Source organism: Musca autumnalis, unplaced genomic scaffold, assembly GCF_047663935.1.
Source record: "Musca autumnalis isolate F117 unplaced genomic scaffold, ASM4766393v1 scaffold_3, whole genome shotgun sequence".
NCBI lineage: Eukaryota > Metazoa > Arthropoda > Insecta > Diptera > Muscidae > Musca > Musca autumnalis.
This window is the reverse complement of record NW_027411866.1, coordinates 132,212,540-132,232,861: the sequence shown is the minus strand read 5'-3', so window position 1 is coordinate 132,232,861 and position 20,322 is coordinate 132,212,540. Positions and strand designations below refer to the sequence as shown.

General features: G+C 36.2%; 1 protein-coding gene across 15 annotated transcripts in view; it reads left to right on the top strand.

Moving 5' to 3' along the window:
* Positions 1–20,322, top strand: part of AP-1gamma (adaptor protein complex 1, gamma subunit) — a 60,656-nt gene that overhangs the window by 34,665 nt on the left and 5,669 nt on the right. For 9 of the 15 annotated variants that reach the window (XM_073974421.1, XM_073974429.1, XM_073974430.1 and 6 more), the window contains 4 exons: positions 14,148–14,289; positions 14,475–14,663; positions 16,377–16,615; positions 17,416–17,492. In XM_073974421.1, coding sequence (XP_073830522.1) covers positions 14,148–14,289; positions 14,475–14,663; positions 16,377–16,615; positions 17,416–17,492 — 647 coding nt within the window. Of the gene's footprint in view, positions 1–14,147; positions 14,290–14,474; positions 14,664–16,376; positions 16,616–17,415; positions 17,493–18,368; positions 18,387–20,322 lie in introns of all 15 variants that reach the window. The other 6 variants (XM_073974420.1, XM_073974422.1, XM_073974427.1 and 3 more) reach the window with 1 other exon arrangement.

Genomic DNA, 20,322 nt, shown 5'->3' with positions numbered 1-20,322 from the left:
ATTTTAGAAAGGAGAGCGAGTGAGGAGGTTTTGCTATATTAAGGTGCTGTAATTCGTTCATGTTGAAGCCACTTCAGACCCTTGCACATAGGTTTCAATCAGGAAATTTTTGGCCAAAACCCTATTTTTGAAGTTTCGAAATGTTAATTTTTATTTGCACAGAATAATAAAAAACACATCATGTCATCTGAAAATAATTAGTTTTTGTAAATAACGTTAGTATTCGTTGATTGACGCAGTACCAAAGTTGACACTTTTTTATTTATGTAAAAATAAAACAGAATTGGTGCTGTAAAATATACAATTTTTGTTGTATTGTGTCGCTGCATAAGTATACAGTAGTGAGACCAAAGTTATTATGAATCGGGAAGCTGTTAATGAGTACTTTCATAATATTTACAAAAAGAACGATGAAATTTGTAAAATTAGCGTAATATATTAAAAATTATTTTTTACAAATATTTTTTAAATATACTTAAACTTTTAAAAAAATGTGCAAATTTGTCCACCTCCAAATCGAATTTGAAAGATAGCAGGGGGTCTGTACTAATAAATTCAGAAGTCAAATCGTGCTCAAATTTGCCACAGTTAAAAAAAAGTGCATTTTTCTATATTAAGATGGGAGATTTTTTTGTAAATACCTGTTGTGACTGTACGTAGTATCCAATTGAAATAGAACGGTAATACCCACATCTATCAACCGATTTTCCTCAAAATTCATATTTAAGGGTTTTAGATTGTAGAAAACAAGTATTTATAATTTTTTTGAAATAGCCCCCACATAAAAGTACTGTCCGATTTTCGATATTTTGTGGATTTTAGCGACACTTTATGACCGATTCGGCTGAAATTTGGTATTTTGACGTCTTGGAAGATATGAATCCTTCGTACCAAAAATTATTAGCATAGGTCAATGTTTTGGTTTAGACCCCACACAAGAGGACCACCCAGTTTAAAAAATTTTGGCAGTTTTTTGGTCATTTTGGTCGATAAAACGTAATAATTGCTATTTGTACACATTTATTATAAATAATAATTAATTTCAATACAAAATGGACGTTGAAATAGTTTTGGCTAGAAAATTTGGATTTGGAACCATTGTGCCTTGGCGAGAAGAAGCAGTGTTGTCGGCTCGGCTTGGCAAAATGTTGTCAGAGATGATATTCTATGTTCACTCATTGTTTGAATTCTCCTAGTCATGAACATTGGACAACGGCATAATAAGTGATCAATCGTCTCTGTTTCTTCTTCATCTTCGCATAATCTGCAGTAGTCCGTGGAGTCATCTCTATCCCATTTGCAGGTCATTGATCTTATTCTGCAGTGTCCCGTGATTACTCCAACCATTAGTTTCAGGTCGGGTTTTCTCATAGAGAGTAGAGAAGTGGTCTTCCGTTTGGAGAGGTAGGGCCAGATTTCCTTTGATACCTTACAGCCAGGTTCGTTGTTGCAAATCTGACCAGCCTTCTCCCTGTATACTTGTTCTAGGAGCCGCATGAAGTGATACAAGGGTGGCTTGATTGAGTTATCGATTTCGATGTCGTTTGACTCAGATCCGCGACGCGCCATTTCATCCGCTTTTTCATTTCCCTCGATGTCGCAGTGCAAGGTAACGATTGATCTTAGGGCCTCAAAAGCTTTCCTGCAGTGCAAGACCGCAGCAGACTTGATTGAGTGGGATCTAAGTGATGTTGTGGTCGCTTGACTATCCACATAGATAGTCACCGGTCCAGCTATGTCCCCTTTCATGTTTTTTCAACTCTGCAGCTTTCGTGATCGCAAAGATTTCGGCTTGAAAGACGCTACAAATTTCGCTTAGCTTGTACTAGATCCGTAAGTTGAGGGTATCGCTGTAGACGCCCGCTCCTCTATACCGGGTAGAAGTTGGGAGTTGTGGGTCCAGGCTTCTCTGTCAGGTATCCGAACTTCAATTTCGTCGAAGTGTAATTGTGGTGATATATAGTCACTGATTACCTCCGATCCCACTGATAGTCCAGATCGTCGTAAAATAACAGCGTGCCCATAGTCGAAGTTGCGCCATGAGCTTATCATGTGCGTGAAGATAAAATCGATTTTGACTAGCGGAGACAAAAACCACATTGGTGGTGGTATAACAGTATAACAGTTGTATAGCAGATTCGTACGAAGGTAAAAACGATTTTGAAAAACGATTTTCAAGAATATATCGTCTGCTCCGTCGGAAAATGTCGTAAGTCCCTTTCAATAAATTTTTCAGGAGGAAGAAAAAATATTCCAGCGCTTTCTGTATTAAAGATTTTATTATGGTGCTAAAGGCAGTATTTTTCGTTTATTTATTCCGCTTCAATACCTGCACTTCATTTGATAAAATTCCGTCGCCTTTGAGAGATAATTGGATGTCTTTGGACTTACTACCTTTTCCTTGTACAATTTTGTATTTTTGTAGGGACTTACGACCTTTTCCTACAATTTACGGACGTTTTTAAAATAAAATATTTATACTTTACAAAACAATGTGGAACGGATATTATAAGTTTGTTTTGTCCAATATTCGTGTAACATCGCGAAGTATTCGTCGTAGACCCCTCCCCTGGCCATTTTTTCATATCTTGACGAGATAAAGCGATCTAGCTATGTGTGTCCGTCCATCCATTAACAATTGTAATAAAACTACAAGCCTCAACTTTGGACCGATCGCCACGAAATTTTGTGGAGAGGTCGGGTTCCGACCAGAAGTGACCCCATTAGATGTTGGTTATGATCGAAAGGTGTGAAATGGACCAAACCCACAATTTTTACCCGACTTTGTAGCTGTCCTGTAGATCGCACTAATATTCCGATCGGAGCGAAATTTTAAGAATGATTTGAGTTTAAGACAAATTATTAGCGGGTTAAATGGACCAAAACTTTTGTGTGAAATCTTATACATAAAAAACAATGTGCGTATGTTTGTATGTTCCGCATATACTCAAATACGGCTGAACCAATTTTTTTGAAAATTTCAGAGAATATACCAGGAACAACCGGGGCAGACCCTATTTTTCAAAAAACGCTTTTTTTGTAAAAGTTATGAAAGTATCGGTCAGAAAATTAATTTGGGAGGCAAAGGTTGTTGAATCTCCAACCCTAAGTACTTATTCCATGTAATTTTCAGATTATGCACAGGGATGTCCCTTGGTTTAAGTAGGCTATATATGTATTTTGTTGAATTTCGGAGGAGCGGGTTACACCTGTGCCCTATTTTTTAAATGCGCTATATATAAAACTTACGACCGATTCCGTTTCCCCAATCCTGGGTACATATTTAAGCAATAAGACCCGACCAGAGTAAAATTCGAAGTCGGTATAACCATGACCATCTGTCCGTCTTTTGAAATTAAGATACAGATCGCAATTTTTAAGATAGATCTTCGTGATTTGGTATAGAAGTTTCTATTACTTCTAGGATGTTTGGTATTGACGTCATCAGAGCTTCCAGAATCACCCTTAAAACCATAGGCAACTAGACCCATGACACCATCGTCTAATTCCATTCCAAATTCATACTGCTCTTTGTTAGCAAAAATCATGATGCCTTCTTAGTTTAATATCATTTCAATCACTTATTATTTTAGAATCATTTAATAATATAAACATTGCACTTACCCGTCCGTTGGAAGGTATTACTTTATTGAATTCAGAATACAAACTAATCTCGTTGTGTGAATAAATGTCCCAAGAGAAACCACAAATTACCATTTGATAAAGTTAAGTAAGATATACGACAGTAAAAACAGTAAAAATTTTGATTTTTTTTAAAAATTTGTCAATATATGAGGTAACGCCGAACACATACAGCATCCCAATTTGTATCAATGAAAAGGCCAGAAGTCCATCTTTCATAATCAGTTCGCTTATAGGGGAAAATAATTTTTAAATATTAATTTTCGTTGCAATATAAAAATGATCACATTTTTGTTCAAAAGTTTGGTCCACAGGCTCCGCCAAATATCATCCGATTATCATCCAAAGGTGTAGGCTAGTTCTTTACATTGTACCCCAACCATGGATGACGTTAAACATTATATCTGAACTACATTAGCTGTAGTATTCTTTTAAAGTATACATTTCCCTGTGGACTTACGACCTTTTCGTACTCAAATTTGTACGTTTTGTGGACTTACGACCTTTTCCGACAAGGGCAAAACATATAGAAAAACGCCACATACTACCATTTTCTTTGTATCATACGACGTGTTTTGACTTGTACTATCATCCTGTAACAAAAACGCGATTTCCAAAAAAAGTGGACTTACGACCTTTTCCGACGGAGCAGACGATATGTATGTTTTAGAATATTGCTCGGTATATAAAAAAAGATGAATGCATGCATAGCACTAAATCGGAAATTTTTGAAAAAAAAAATATTATTACACAAGAAAGTTAAACAAATCGACCGATTATGAAAGTCCTTCATATATGGGATGGACCCATTGAGGGGCCTCCTAGGCGAAATCTGTGGGGGGTAGGAATATTTGGCATATGCAGCTATTTAGAGCATTAGGTTGGCTACCAGAAAGTGCTGATAACTAATCATTTGATTGTAGAAAGTTAAACAAAATCGACCGATTACGAAATGCCTTCATATATGGGATGGACCCATTGAGGGGCCTCCTAGGCGAAATCTGTGGGGGGTAGGAATATTTGGCGTATGCAGCTATTTAGAGGATTGGGTCGGCTACTAGAAAGTGCTGATAGCTAATCATTTGATTGTAGAAAGTTAAACAAAATCGACCGATTATGAAAGTCCTTCATATATGGGATGGACCCATTGGCCCCTCAATGATGAAGGACTTTCATAATCGGTCGATTTTGTTTAACTTTCTACAATCAAATGATTAGTTATCAGCACTTTCTGGTAGCCAACCTAATGCTCTAAATAGCATTTCGTAATCGATCGATTTTGTTTAACTTTCTACAATCAAATGATTAGTTATCAGAACTTTCTGGTAGCCAACCTAATGCTCTAAATAGCTGCATACGCCAAATATTCCTACCCCCCACAGATTTCGCTTAGGAGGCCCCTCAATGGGTCCATCCCATATATGAAGGACTTTCATAATCGGTCGATTTTGTTTAACTTTCTACAATCAAATGATTAGCTATCAGCACTTTCTAGTAGCCGACCCAATCCTCTAAATAGCTGCATACCCCAAATATTCCTACCCCCCACAGATTTCGCCTAGGAGGCCCCTCAATGGGTCCATCCCATATATGAAGGCATTTCATAATCGGTCGATTTTGTTTAACTTTCTACAATCAAATGATTAGCTATCTGCACTTTCTAGTAGCCGACCCAATCCTCTAAATAGCTGCATACGCCAAATATTCCTACCCCCCACAGATTTCGCCTAGGAGGCCCCTCAATGGGTCCATCCCATATATGAAGGCATTTCGTAATCGATCGATTTTGTTTAACTTTCTACAATCAAATGATTAGTTATCAGCACTTTCTGGTAGCCAACCTAATGCTCTAAATAGCTGCATACGCCAAATATTCCTATCCCCCACAGATTTCGCCTAGGAGGCCCCTCAATGGGTCTATCCCATATATGAAGGACTTTCATAATCGGTCGATTTTGTTTAACTTTCTACAATGAATCCATTGGATATCAGCATATTCTGATAGCCAAGCCAATGCTCTAGTTAGCTGCATACGCCAAAATGTTCTACCCCCACAGATTTCGCCTAGGAGGCCCCTCAATAGGTCCATCCCATATAAGGAGGCTTTTCATCATCGGTCGATTTGTTTAACTTTCTTGTGTAATAATATTTTTTTTTTTCAAAAATTTCCGATTTTCTCAAAATTTCCACAATGAAATACTTAGTGCTATGCATGCATTCATCTTTTTTTATATACCGAGCAATATTCTAAAACATACATATATTCTTGAAAATCGTTTTTACCTTCGTACGAATCTGCTATACAACTGTTATACTGTTATACCACCACCAATGTGGTTTTTGTCTCCGCTAGTCAAAATCGATTTTATCTTCACGCACATGAGCTTATCTCCTGGAGTCGGAGAGCACTCTTTGCTGCCAACTCTTGTACCACGAGATTCATCGGATGAAGATCCACTAATACATTGAGGGCAGCCTATGGAGTGCTTTTCATGGTACCGGTAATTAAGAGAGATGTCGCTCTTTGAACGGTATGGAAGGAATAATACAACGTGCAAAGTTTGGACCAAATCGATTGCTCGCTTCGAGAATTATTGTTCACGCCAGGAAAATTTTGAACTTTTGAGGGGGAGGTACCGAAGGAGTGGACCGATATAGGCCATCTTCGAACTTAAACTAATTTTGGACAAAATATTACGATATAGAATCGGTAGATCCGTTCGAGAGTTATCGTGCCCACCAGCCAGACAGACGAACGGACATGCTAAATCGACTCCAAATAGTCTGAAACTTGGGGTCTAAAACAGTTATTTCGATGAGACACATTTTTTTTGTATCAAAGAGTATATACCTGCATTCCGCAGCCCTTTACTCGCGAGCAAGCAAAGAGAGCTTCTCTCTCCATTAACGCATTGAAAAAGCATGTACAACATACTCACATATTGTTTGCTCAATTTTTTGTTGTTGTGTGCCGATTGGGACGAAAAAATTATGGATTTATAATGAATATTTTTTTGTGACACTTTGGAGCAATATTTGTGGATTTTTAAGGAATATTTGCTATACCATCTTTGAATCAGAATCGTGGATATTAAAAAAATTGTCGAGCATCACGGAAGTGACAGGGCGAAGAGAAGAGTACTACGTCGCATCAGATCTCTTCCTGCCACCACAATTTCTAATGGATAATGTTGCCAATGCCATTAGAAACGCTAAATAATCCAAAGCATTAGGCTCTGACGGTATCTTCATGGTAGTGCAGAAATACCTGAATGAGCCAGCCGGATGTTGAATATCTTACGAAAGTTCTCAACCTGTCGCTACCTACAACCCACATTGTGCCCGAAGTCTGAAAAAATGGCAGAATGGTCCCGCTACTAAAGCCAGGCAAGGATGCCAGCAAAGGTGAAAGGAATAGCTCGATTTCGCTTTTATCGCACGTAGTTAAAACCCTGGGGCTTTAGTCCTCTCCAGGGTTAGTAATGTATATCCAGTTGCCGATCATCAGCATGGGTTCCGTAAGCAGCACAGCACGACAACAGCGCTGTCCGCCATCTTCACACATGTTAGTAGAGGACTCAACCAGACATGTCGTGCGATTGAACAGTGATTATGGCGCTTGACCTATCAAAAACCTTTGCTACTGTCAGGCACTCCACGCTGTTTGAAACGTCTAGCAGATAACCTCCGGCCAAGATTGAAAAGTTCGATAACACTGCTCAACAAAATTGAAAAAGTTGAATGTTTCAACCGAAGTTGTTGTTGTTTCTAAATGAAATCGGCGAGCTATTTTCAAATCTGGTCACGGTTTTTCTCCATCAGCTCTTGTTCTTGAGATATAGCTCAACATCGGTTTTTAAGAGTTTTGCCCAGAATTTGGTTATTTTCGGATACAAACAAATATTTTTTTGCGGGTTTTTCGACACTAATATATTAAGAAGATGTTGTACGCTCGATACAAAACGCTTTTTGAAATAATTATGGCGAATATTTATCAAAAAATATAGAAAACATACGATGAATGTTGTAAAAATTGCATATTTTGAGTACTTCATGACGATTTTTAGGATATGGGCGAATCGTGGGCGCTATGAACTTTATATTAAATATTTGAATACAGGACTATATAGCAGACACCCTGAAGATATCCGGAATGCCATATGAAGCTTCTATGACTTCCGCCGATGACGTAATTACAGCTTAAAGTACTCAAAATATGCAATTTTTACAAGATACATCGTATGTTTTCTATATTTTTTGATAAATATTCGCCATAATTATTTCAAAGAACGTTTTGTATCGAGCGTACAACTTCTTCTTAATATATTAGTGTCGAAAAACCCGCAAAAAAATATTTGTTTGTATCCGAAAATAACGAAACTCTGGGTAAAACTCGTAAAAACCGATTTTGAGCTATATCTCAAGAACAAGAGCTGATGGAGAAAAACCGTGACCAGATTTGAAAATAGCTCGCCGATTTCATTTAGAAACAACAACAACTGCGGTTGAAACAAAAGTCGTGTTGACCAGTGTAATCAATTATGTGTGTGAACGCCAGTCGTACGTGAAATTCAGGAACAAGAAGTCGAATCCCCGAAGAGTAAAACTGGGAGTGTCCCAAGGTGGGATGATATCTGCGGAACTGTTAACCTCGACCTTTCGTATATTCCACCCTCTCCAGATGGTATTAAGATCATTGCGTATGCGGATAATTGTATTGTCTAGGCGTCGCGTACTTTCCCTAGTGTCGTTTGTGAAAGTTTGTACCCATGTTTGTTTGATTTGACCACTTTTTCCGCGTGAGGAATATTCAAATATCCGCCACTAAATCTACGGTCACTCTGTTCACCACATGGATTACGGAGATGAACTCAGAGCTGGAAGTCCTGGTCGATGATAATAGAATTCCGACCACTAAATACTCAAAGATTGTAGGGGTAACATTCGACAGCATGTCCATGTCGTCCGCGAATACCACAGTTATTTGCTGGTCTTGTTCAATCCCATGGTAGCAGGTTCTTTCGTACCAGATTGAACCGAAACTAAAAGTGTTTCGGCCAGCGGCTACCAATCCAATGTCAAATGCTGCTACAACAGGAAGAGCAGGTGTGGATTGGATTCACACAGATGCATTCGCAGATGCCATGAACAACTATCGTGTGAATGCGGTCCTCAGAATAAATCCCCCATCTATCGCAACTGAAGAGCCTTAGCCGCTCAACTAATTTTGAATTCCTATAGGGCAACGATTTATGACACCATGCAAAACATCTGCCCAGCATGTGGTATAGGCTCGGACGTCACACTGCACCTCCAGTAGATTTTAAGTTTTAAGCGGAAATTTGTCAATCAGCATTAGAATGGCAAATCAAACTTTTCGTTGTCCCAGAACGAAACCTCCCGATAGCCCTATTGAGGCCAGGGAAGGATGCAAGTAAATACTGTCCGATTTCATGTTTGTCATCAATACTAAATATTCTTGAGGATATATACCTACCCATCGTTAGAGATATAGTTCCTATTGTCGATAATCAGTAAGGATTACACAGGCAGCACTTTTTGGGCGCCATTTGCACGCATACATTCTGAGACCTTAAAATTCAAGAGTTCCCGAAAAGTAGGACTCATTTTACACCTTGTGCATTCCTGAGAGTGTCACTGAACAGTTTCTTTATTTCTTCCTCCAATATCGTTGGGGTTAACTCTAACATGATGCTTCTTGTCCAAGAATTTATACAATTTCGTCGCTTACTTACTTACTTAGCTGGCCCATTACAGAACATTTGTTCTATAGACCGAACTAAGAAAAGATCTTCATTTCTCTCTGTCTATTGCTTCACTTTCTGGAAAACCGCGCCTTGTCATCTCTTTATCCACTTGATTGCGCCACCTATTCTTTGGCCTGCCAATTCTGCGTGCACCGCCAAGCGGCTCATATTTATACGCCTTTTTAGCGGGTTCATCATCGCTCATTCTTATGATATGGCCTAGCCAACGCAATCGTTGCATCTCAATACGTTTAACTATATTGATGTCGTGTAGCAGATACAGAATTTTTCTCTTAAACACACCAAGCACTGCCTTATCTGCTTGCGCAAGCACCCTGCTTCAGAACCATATGTCAGCACGGATAGTATCAGTGTTTTGTAAAGCGTTATTTTTGTTTGACGAGATGTGGCTATGTTTTTAAACTGCTTACTTAAGCCAAAGTAGCATCTGTTAGCCAACACAATTCTTCTTTTTATTTCACAACTGATGTCGTTAGTTGTGTTTACGGCGGTGCCGAGGTAGACGCAGTCTTTTACTACCTCAAAATTATAGAAACCAACGTCAACAGTTGGCCCGATCTCAACGGACGCATTGCGCGTCTACACCATCAACTTAGTCTTCCCGCCGTTTACCGCCAGACCCACTTTAGCAGATTCTCCTTCGACCTTCATAAAATTATCGGTTACTTCTTTTACTGATCGTCCCATGATGTCGATATCATCAGCATTGTGCCACTTCTTTTGACGTTTGCCTCTCGAATAACCTTTCCAGCGGGATGTTGAAGAGATCACACGAGAGTCTGTCTCCTTGCCTGAAACCTCTTTTGGTACAAAATTCTTCGGAGAGGTTCTTTCCTATTTTAACTGAGGATCTCGTGTCAGTCAAAGTCATTTTACAAAGCCGAATGAGCTTTGCGGGGATACCAAATTCAGACATGACCTGGAATACCTTTGAACGTAGTGGGCTGTCGAAGGCTGCTTTATAATCGACAAAGATGTGGTAGGTGTCGATCAGCATCTCTTGGGTCTTCTCCAGGATTTGCCGCAGGTAAATATCTGGTCAATGGTGGACTTGCCAGGTCTAAAGCCGCATTGGTATGGCCCAATTATCTCGTTGACCATAGGCTTAAGTCGTTCGCACAATATCCCTGACACGATCTTGTAGGCAATCGGGAGTAGACTTATGCCCCTATAGTTAGAGCATACAGTCTTATCTCCTTTCTTATGGACGGGGCACAGGATACTCAGGTTCCAATCGTACTGTACACGTTCTTCCTGCCAGATGGTGCTAACTAGCTGATGAATACACCGTATCAGCGTGTCGCCTCCGGTTTTGAACAGCTCGGCTGGTAAGCCATCGGCTCCTGCAGCCTTATTATTCTTCAGCCAGTTTATTGCTGTCTTTACCTCATTTTGGCTGGGCGGTATACATTCAATACCATCTTCTGGGATTGGATCTGTGGTATCTTCGTCGTCTTCGCTGGATACCAACAGGTTTGAAAACTGCTCTTTCCATATCCTGAGCACACTATCTGTATCAGTTACCAAATTACCTTTCTGGTCTCTACAGGAGGAGCTGCCTGTACCAAAGAAATCAGTTTGATGCTTCACTCTTTGGAAGAATTTCATTCTGGCTCCTGTACATCTCGTTTTGTTCACACTCCCGCTTTTCCATCTTTCTCTTTTTCCTGCGGAAAATACGTTTCTCCTCTCTACTTTTCTCCCGATATCTCTCTCGTGCGCTACGCGTTGCTACGGATTGTAAAGTAGTCCTATATGCCGCATTTTTTCCTTCGGTAGCAGCACGACACTCCTGATCATAGCATGGATTCCTTGGTGGAGGTCTCTGGTATCCAAGTATGAATTTTGCTGCTGTTTGCATGGAGTGGGCAATACTTTGCAATTGCGCTGATATATTATCGGGATGAGGAGTGCTTTGATCAAGCAATTGGGCTAGTTGAGTGGAATATGCTGTGGCTACCTGTTGTGATTGCAGCCTACCGATGTCTAATGTCGTGTTGTGTCTCTTCACACTTTGTTTGCTACCTTTAACCCGGTGCGTACCTTTGCTGCAACTAGGTAGTGGTCCGTGTCTATGTTTGCTCCTCGGAACGAGGGCACATCCAATACGCTCGATGAATGTCTTCCATCTATCACAACGTGATCTATTTGATGTCGACATGTTGAAATCTGGTGCTTCTAACTACCATGTTTTTTGCCGCTGCGAAGTCTATCAGCCTCATACCATTGTCAGATGTTTCACTGTGGAGACTGAATTTTCCGGCTGTTGGGCCAAAGATATTTTCCTTTCCAATTTTGGCATTAAAATCGAATAGAATAATTTTAGTGTCATGAGCAGGACAACGGTCATATGTTTCTTCTAAACGCTCATAAAATATATCTTTGGTCTGTTCGTCCTTGTCTACAGTGGGGGCATGAGCGCAAATAAAGCTGATGTTAAAGAATTTTGCTTTTATTCGAATTGCAGCAAGTCTTTCATTCACGGGTGTGATGCTGGAGGCCAGGTGTTTTAACCTCCGAACAACTACAAATCCGCAAACAAACTCATGCTTTATGTCATGGCAGCTATAATACAGTGCGTCACCTTTAGGTGTTGTTGTGACGCCTTTCCCGTTCCATCGTATTTCCTGTATGGCAGTAATGTCGGCCTTGTACTTTTCAAGTACATCTGCCAATGCGTAAACTGCACCTTCTCTATAAAGTGTGCGAACATTCCATTCCATTCCAACATTCCTACGTCACCCACAATTTCGTCGCTACGGAATTATTTGTTTAGAAACTTGGATACCTCTTAATAAAAAGCGTTGGTCCCAGAATCTTTCTCCATCAAATTTGCATTGTATCATTAACTGTTTTTATTGTTGAAATCATCCTGACTATCAGCGGATGTGTAAAACCACCGCTTCGGGATATGGAGATATCCCAAGAGCTTCATGATATTGGAAGAGGTTCCAAAATAAAGGAAAGAGCAGCAATTCTATTGAAATCAAAATGCAAAAATCGATTACCCGGTCAAGACAACACTAATAATTCATGTTACCAGTTCTTAGTATTACTCTGGTCGCACACTGAGAAAACACCTTAACTAAAGATGAATTTTAGTCAATCTTGAAGATCGGCGGAAAGCTTATTGTCCTAGAATTTATACTTTTTTGTCGCTACGGAGCTGCTAAACTACAACTTGGATACTTCTTCTTATGTACCAGATTATTCTTCCTTCACATCTTCATTGTATCATTAATTGTTGTTATAGTAGAAGTCATCCTGCCCAACACGGGTTGTATAGGACCTCCGCTTTTGGATATCTTTAAATACCTTAATGGTATCCGAAGAGTTTCAACACTACAAGAAAGAGAAGCAATTCTATTGAATTGTACTCACACGGTGCAATATACTGTGAAAACCGTTCAAAATATCTGCCCCGTATGCGGTACAAGTCTGTACAACACGCTGAACCTGTCTTGGCATGATGCAGGACTAGTATTTCTGTAATTCAACAAGGTTCCAAGGTACCAGTTTTTATTACAATTATGGTCACAGACTGAGGAAACACCTTAACCAAAGATGAAAATCAGTCATTCTTCAAAATTTTCGGAAGTACCCTTTATATCATGCCGGATTTGAAGTCTAACCCCAGTTTTTGTAAAAATTTTTTTTGTAAAAATTTTTATTATTGTCAAATTTTGTAGATCGATTTACTCGCTTTTGCGCAAATGTAGAGCGCTGATTTTTAAATGAGGAATCCTTAATGATATATGGAACGGGTATACGAAAAATTAGATGTGTATGTCATCTGGGGTCTGAGCTATGAATGCCTAAATTATTACGAATATAGACGAACGAACAATAATAAGTTACAAAAACTGGGGGTAAGTCTACATATTATGGAGTTGTAGATCGCTAATAAATGGATTTAGAAATAATGGTCTAAAAATTTGGGCGCCACTCGTACTAATCGACCATAATGTGAACATTGGAACTGGGAATACCTGCCCTTATTTTCGAATTCCATGGTGTTTGATAAAAATATAAAAAATCTTCAGTTGAAAGCACTTCTTTTTAAAAATGTTTGGCATCACTAACTAAACGTTGGGCGCCATTCTTACTCACCGTTATGTTGGCATTATAAGCTGCATCATAACAATGCTTTTGAGCTGAAAAATTCAGTTTGGATTACATCAGAACTTTACATAATATCCTGGAGAACAGGTTGAACTACTATTTCGTATTTGGCTTATTTATTGATCCCGTTGGGCGCCACTTACGCTAACAACTTTTTATTTTTCCAATTTTGAACAGATTTTAAAGGAGGTAAATAGGTGTAAATGGGTTACATACATAGTGCTATTTTTATCCAATGCTCCTAATGTATTTTTGATCGACTAAAGTTCCTGATTTATACGAAACCTTAAATTATCACCACCAAAGTAATTAGCATTGAAATCCCTACAATTTACCAGACTAAATAACTACCAGCTATGTAAGACAAACAAGCAGACAAGACATACATATATACGAGAAAAAAAACTAATTTACATAAATTTTATGGAAGAGTGTATTTGTAAATGAAGAGGTGGTCGGTCGTAGTTGTAGTTGTTGCACTACGTTTGCTGTCTACCGTCTTTTTCCGTTTTCCTCCTTCATTAATAATGTCTTTATGCAATTTTTTCTAAAATGTGTTTTTTTCTTTCGTTTTTTTTTTTTTCTTCCTTGCAGTGAGGATGCCGACACCTACACGTTTAAGAGATCTCATAAGACAGATACGTGCTGCTCGCACAGCTGCAGAGGAACGTGCTGTTGTTAATAAAGAATGTGCCTACATACGCACCACTTTTCGTGAAGAGGATCCAGTATGGAGGTTAGTTGTAGCTGTTGTTAGTCATTCAAATGCTCTTAATTTAAAAATTAATGCTAAGTTGTTTTAGTGTTTGCCTGTCCCCCTCTCTCTCTCTCTCTCCCTCCCATAACATTTTTCATATATTAGCTTACAATTAATTGTTCTTATTCTTGTTTTTTTTTTCTGTTCTAATTTCCATTTTTCAGATGTCGCAACATTGCAAAATTACTGTACATACACATGCTGGGCTATCCAGCGCATTTCGGTCAATTGGAATGTTTAAAACTCACAGCCAGCTCAAGATTTACCGATAAACGTATTGGTTATTTGGGTGCAATGTTATTATTGGACGAACGTCAGGATGTACATTTGCTCATAACAAATTGTTTAAAAAAGTAAGTAGAGTTGTGTAGATGTATGTATGTCCTACATTTTGTTTGCCCTTCCTTGAAAGAAAGCAAAAAGAGAAGAAACGGTCAGTTGTCAGCTACGAGTACGGTGGGTCTAATTCATTTTTATATTGAAATTGGAAGTCCAAAACGTTGGGCGCCATTTGCCTTTATTACCATCCAAATCTTGATCATTTAATGAATGCAGTATGTAATGTAACGGAGGAAAATTTTGTTATCGACACAGTTTTTCATTGATAATTTTGTAATCAAAACCGTTTCCTATGGAAAATTGTGTTATCGACAGTTTTCTATAGAAAATTTTGTTATCGACACAGTTTTCTATAAAAAATTTTGTTATCGACACAGTTTTCTATAGAAAATTTTGTTATCGACACAGTTTTCTATAGAAAATTATGTTATCGACACAGTTTTCTATAGAAAATTATGTTATCGACACAGTTTTCTATGGAAAATTTTGTTATCGACACACTTTTCTATAGAACATTTTGTTATCGACACAGTTTTCTATAGAAAATTTTGTTTTCGACACAGTTTTCTATTAAAAATTTTGTTATCGACACAGTCTATAGACAATTCTGTTATCGACACAGTTTTCTAAACAATTTTTTGTTATCGACTCAGTTTTCTATAGGAATGTTGTTATCGACACAGTTTTCTATAGAAAATTTTGTTATCTACACAGTTTTCTATAGAAAATTTCGTTATCGACACAGTTTTCTATAGAAAATTTTGTTATCGACACAGTTTTCTATAGAAAATTTTGTTATCGACACAGTTTTCTATAGAAAATTTTGTTATCGACACAGTTTTCTATAGAAAATTTTGTTATCGACACAGTTTTCTATAGAAAATTTTGTTATCGACACAATTTTCTATATAAAATATTGTTATCGACACAGTTTTCTATAGAAAATTTTGTTATCGACACAGTTTTCTATAGAAAATTTTGTTATCGACACAGTTTTCTATAGAAAATTTTGTTATCGACACAGTTTTCTATAGAAAATTTTGTTATCGACACAGTTTTCTATAGAAAATTTTGTTATCGACACAGTTTTCTATAGAAAATTTTGTTATCGACACAGTTTTCTATAGAAAATTTTGTTATCGACTCAGTTTTCTATAGAAAATTTTGTTATCGACACAGTTTTCTTCAGAAAATTTTGTTGTCGACACAGTTTTCTATAGAAAATTTTATTATCGACACAGTTTTCTATAGAATATTTTGTAATCAACTCAGTTTTCTATAGAATATTTTGTAATCAACTCAGTTTTCTATAGAAGTTTTTATCAACGTAGTTTTCCATAAAAGAATTTTGCTGTCGACAAATTACCACAAAACTAATCTTCGAATCAAACCCACTGTACCCAAGTTTTGTTGTTGTTGGACTACTGACCAATAAAATATTTGTGTATTATTCTTTATACCTGGACATTGCGTGAGTCTTTGTCGTGCCGCCTGTCTGCCTTGCATTCATGTGTTCGTATATTTAATCAATCACATATGTGCGATAGTAGACGACCACCACTACTGGCTGGCTACTCCTGCGGCTGAGCGACCATCCAACCACCTCAGACACCACTGCAACAGCAACAGGCGAAAATTAATTAAGTTCTTTTGTATTTTAATCAATCTGATTTTTGTTTTCTTGTTTTTCCTTTCTTCTTCATACACTTCTTCGTTGCCACCTCCAGTGATTTGAACAGTTCAACACAATTTGTTGTGGGTTTGGCGTTATGTACACTCGGTGCCATAGCCTCGCCTGAAATGGCACGTGATTTAGCCAGCGAGGTAGAACGTCTCATGAAATCACCCAACACATATATCCGCAAAAAGGCAATCCTTTGTGCTTTTCGTGTTATTCGACGTGTACCAGAGTTAATGGAAATTTTCTTACCGGCCACACGCTCACTGTTGAGTGAAAAAAATCATGGTAAGTATAGCAGAATCTGTTTTTATTGTTGTGGTGTATTTGTTGTTTATTGTACTTCCTCTTCGTATGAAGCTTCAAAGCTGTGTGTGGGTTTTTTTTTTCTTCTTTATTTTTGATATTGGATGATTAGGGTTTATTATATTAAAATTAAGTTCACATGTTGTGCATTAGATTAGTTCGAGACATGCAGGATTATTTTGGGAACGTTTTTAGGAAATTTGTTGTATGACGTGAACTGCTACATGACTATCAATTTTCTATAGAAAATTTTGTTGCCGACACAGTTTTCTTTATAAAATTTGTTATCGACACAGTTTTCTTTAGAAAATTTTGTTGCCGACACAGTTTTCTCTATAAAATTTGTTATCGATTCAGTTTTCTATAGAAAATTTTGTTATCGACACAGTTTTCTATAAAAATTTTGTTATCGACACAGTTTTCTATAGAAAATTTTTTTTATCGACACAGTTTTCTTTAGAAAATTGTGTTATCGGCACAGTTTTCTATAGAATATTTTGTTATCGACACAGTTTTCTATAGAAAATTTTGTTATCGACACAGTTTTCTACAGAAAATTTAGTTATCAACACAGTTTTCTATAGAAAATTTTGTTATCGACACAGCTTTCTATAGAAAATGTTGTTATCGACACTGTTTTCTATAGGAAATTTTTATTGACATAGACACAGAAAAAATTTTTTCTCTGCCAGTGTACCATAGACTAGCTATAGACTATATTTTAATGGTTTTAGCACTTGAAATAGCGATTTTTACTAATTACTTTCATTTTGATATTTCAGGTATTCTTATTACTGGCGTAACACTAATAACAGAAATGTGTGAAAACAGTGCAGATACATTAATGCATTTCAAGAAGGTATGTATGAATTTTGTTTTAATGTAATCCTCTAATATTTTGCCAGGCTCACAATGACATTTCTTTGCCTGAAATCTCAAAGAATATGTTATTTCTCGAAAGTGAATAAAAAACGATGCTGCATATGCATATACTTTGCCTTTGAACCTATACATAAATCACACATTTATTCCAATTGAAATAAAAGAAAATTAATCTGTTCCCATTCAATTGGAATGTTGTGCCTTGATTGTAGTTGTCACATTTTTCTTCTCGCATTTTCCTATAATACTCTAATAAATACCATACTTCCATGCACACACATGCTACCCCACTTGCTGCATATTTACGTATACAGTTGTGAGAAATTCAAATAGCATTCAGAGGACAATTATTTTCTCAACAATTCTATGTATGCCCGCCCGGTGAATGAAATCAGCATTCCTTACAGTACAAGTCATTTCGTTTGCTATTCCATTGATCTCAACTGTTCGCAGAAAAACAACAACTACTTTAAGAACAAAAATAATCAATAGCATCGTGTTGGCATGTTGAATGTTTAGTGAAGTAAACGAACTAAACACTTTAAACTGATGTAAAACTCAGGCGACATACCTACTATATAATCAAAAACAAACCAACAACCAAAACCATACAAATTGGCTGACGCAATTATTCGTTTTTCTTTATTTAATTTTTGTTTTATTCTTATTTGAATTCAATTTTTCGTTACAAAGTGTATGCTAATCATTGTTATTTATTATTAATGCTAGTTTATTTTTAATTTTTCCATTTGAAAAAAAAAAACTTTTCAAAAACAAACATTTGCTCTCCCACCAAACAAAAACCAAACAAACCAAAATACGTTTACCATTTGTATTGTAATTTGCTTGCCAGGATAGCGGAAACCGAGAGGTATGAACCATTAACGACTGAATTATAAGTTCAATTTTGATTTAGAATTTGAAATTACTTCATTCGGAGTGACTCTTTGTTTTGTTTTACTGTTCTGAAGTAGTCAGATAGTTTTGGCAATTACCTTATAAACTGTTGTTAAAATACTTGGTGTTCATTAAAGTTTATATCTGGTAATAGATTTTAAACATTTTGCACAATTTAGGATTTAGAACAACACTTTTGTTATCGATAGTAGTATAGAAAATTACTTTATTCGTTTTTTCACATTAGTAAAGTGCAGATTTTCTTTCCTAGAAATTACTGTTATGGACAATATTTTCTATAGGAAATATTGTTATAAACATTGTTTTAAATAAAACTATTGTTATCGACAATATTTTCTATAGAAACTATTGTTATCGACAATTTTTTTATAAAAACTGTTGTTTTGTTATCGACAATATTTTCTATAGAAATTATTGTTATCGACAATATTTTCTATAGAAACTATTGTTATCGACAATATTTTCTATAGAAACTATTGTTATCGACAATATTTTCTATAGAAACTATTGTTATCGACAATATTTTCTATAGAAACTATTGTTATCGACAATATTTTCTATAGAAACTATTGTTATCGACAATATTTTCTATAGAAACTATTGTTATCGACAATATTTTCTATAGAAACCGACAATATTTTCTATAAAAATTATTGCTATCGCTATCGCTATCGTTTTTTCACATTAGTAAAGTGCAGATTTTCTTTCCTAGAAATTACTGTTATGGACAATATTTTCTATAGGAAATATTGTTATAAACATTGTTTTAAATAAAACTATTGTTATCGACAATATTTTCTATAGAAACTTGTTATCGACAATATTTTCTATAGAAACTATTGTTATCGACAATTTTTTTATAAAAACTGTTGTTTTGTTATCGACAATATTTTCTATAGAAATTATTGTTATCGACAATATTTTCTATAGAAACTATTGTTATCGACAATATTTTCTATAGAAACTATTGTTATCGACAATATTTTCTATAGAAACTATTGTTATCGACAATATTTTCTATAGAAACCGACAATATTTTCTATAAAAATTATTGCTATCGCCGTAAATTTCTATAGAAATGATTGTTATCACTATGTTATTATCGACAATATTTTCCGTAGAAATATTTGTTGTCGACAATATTTTTACAGAAATTATTGTTATCGGGAATATTTTCTATAGGAATTTTTGTTACCGATAATATTTTCTATAGAAATTATTGTTATCGAAAATATTTTCTATAAGCGGGGGTACACACGATCAGTTTTGCTGAAATAATCGGTTGCTTGCCGGTGTGGCCGTTCATTTTTGACAGTCATCGAGCGACCACAAAATTTGTTGATATTGCTGGAGACTTTGTCAGTAACCGATATTTCCGAAATATTGACAGTCAAAATGGATCGTGTGTACCCCGCTATAGAGATTATGGTTATCGAAAATATTTTCTATAGAAATTATTGTTATCAATAATATTTTCTATAGAAATTATTGTTATCGATAATATTTTCTATAGAAATTATTGTTATCGATAATATTTTCTAAAGAAATTGTTTTTATCGACAATATTTTCTATAGAAATCATTGTTATCGATAATATTTTCTAAAGAAATTGTTTTTATCAACAATATTTTCTATAGAAATCATTGTTATCGATAATATTTTCTATAGAAATCATTGTTATCGACAATATTTTCTATAGAAATCATTGTTATCAACAATATTTTCTATAGAAATCATTGTTATCGTCGATATTTTCTATAGAAATCATTGTTATCGACAATATTTTCTATAGAAATCGTTGTTATCGACAATATTTTCTATAGAAATCGTTGTTATCGACAATGTTTTCTATAGAAACCATTATTATTGACAATGTTTTCTATAGAAAC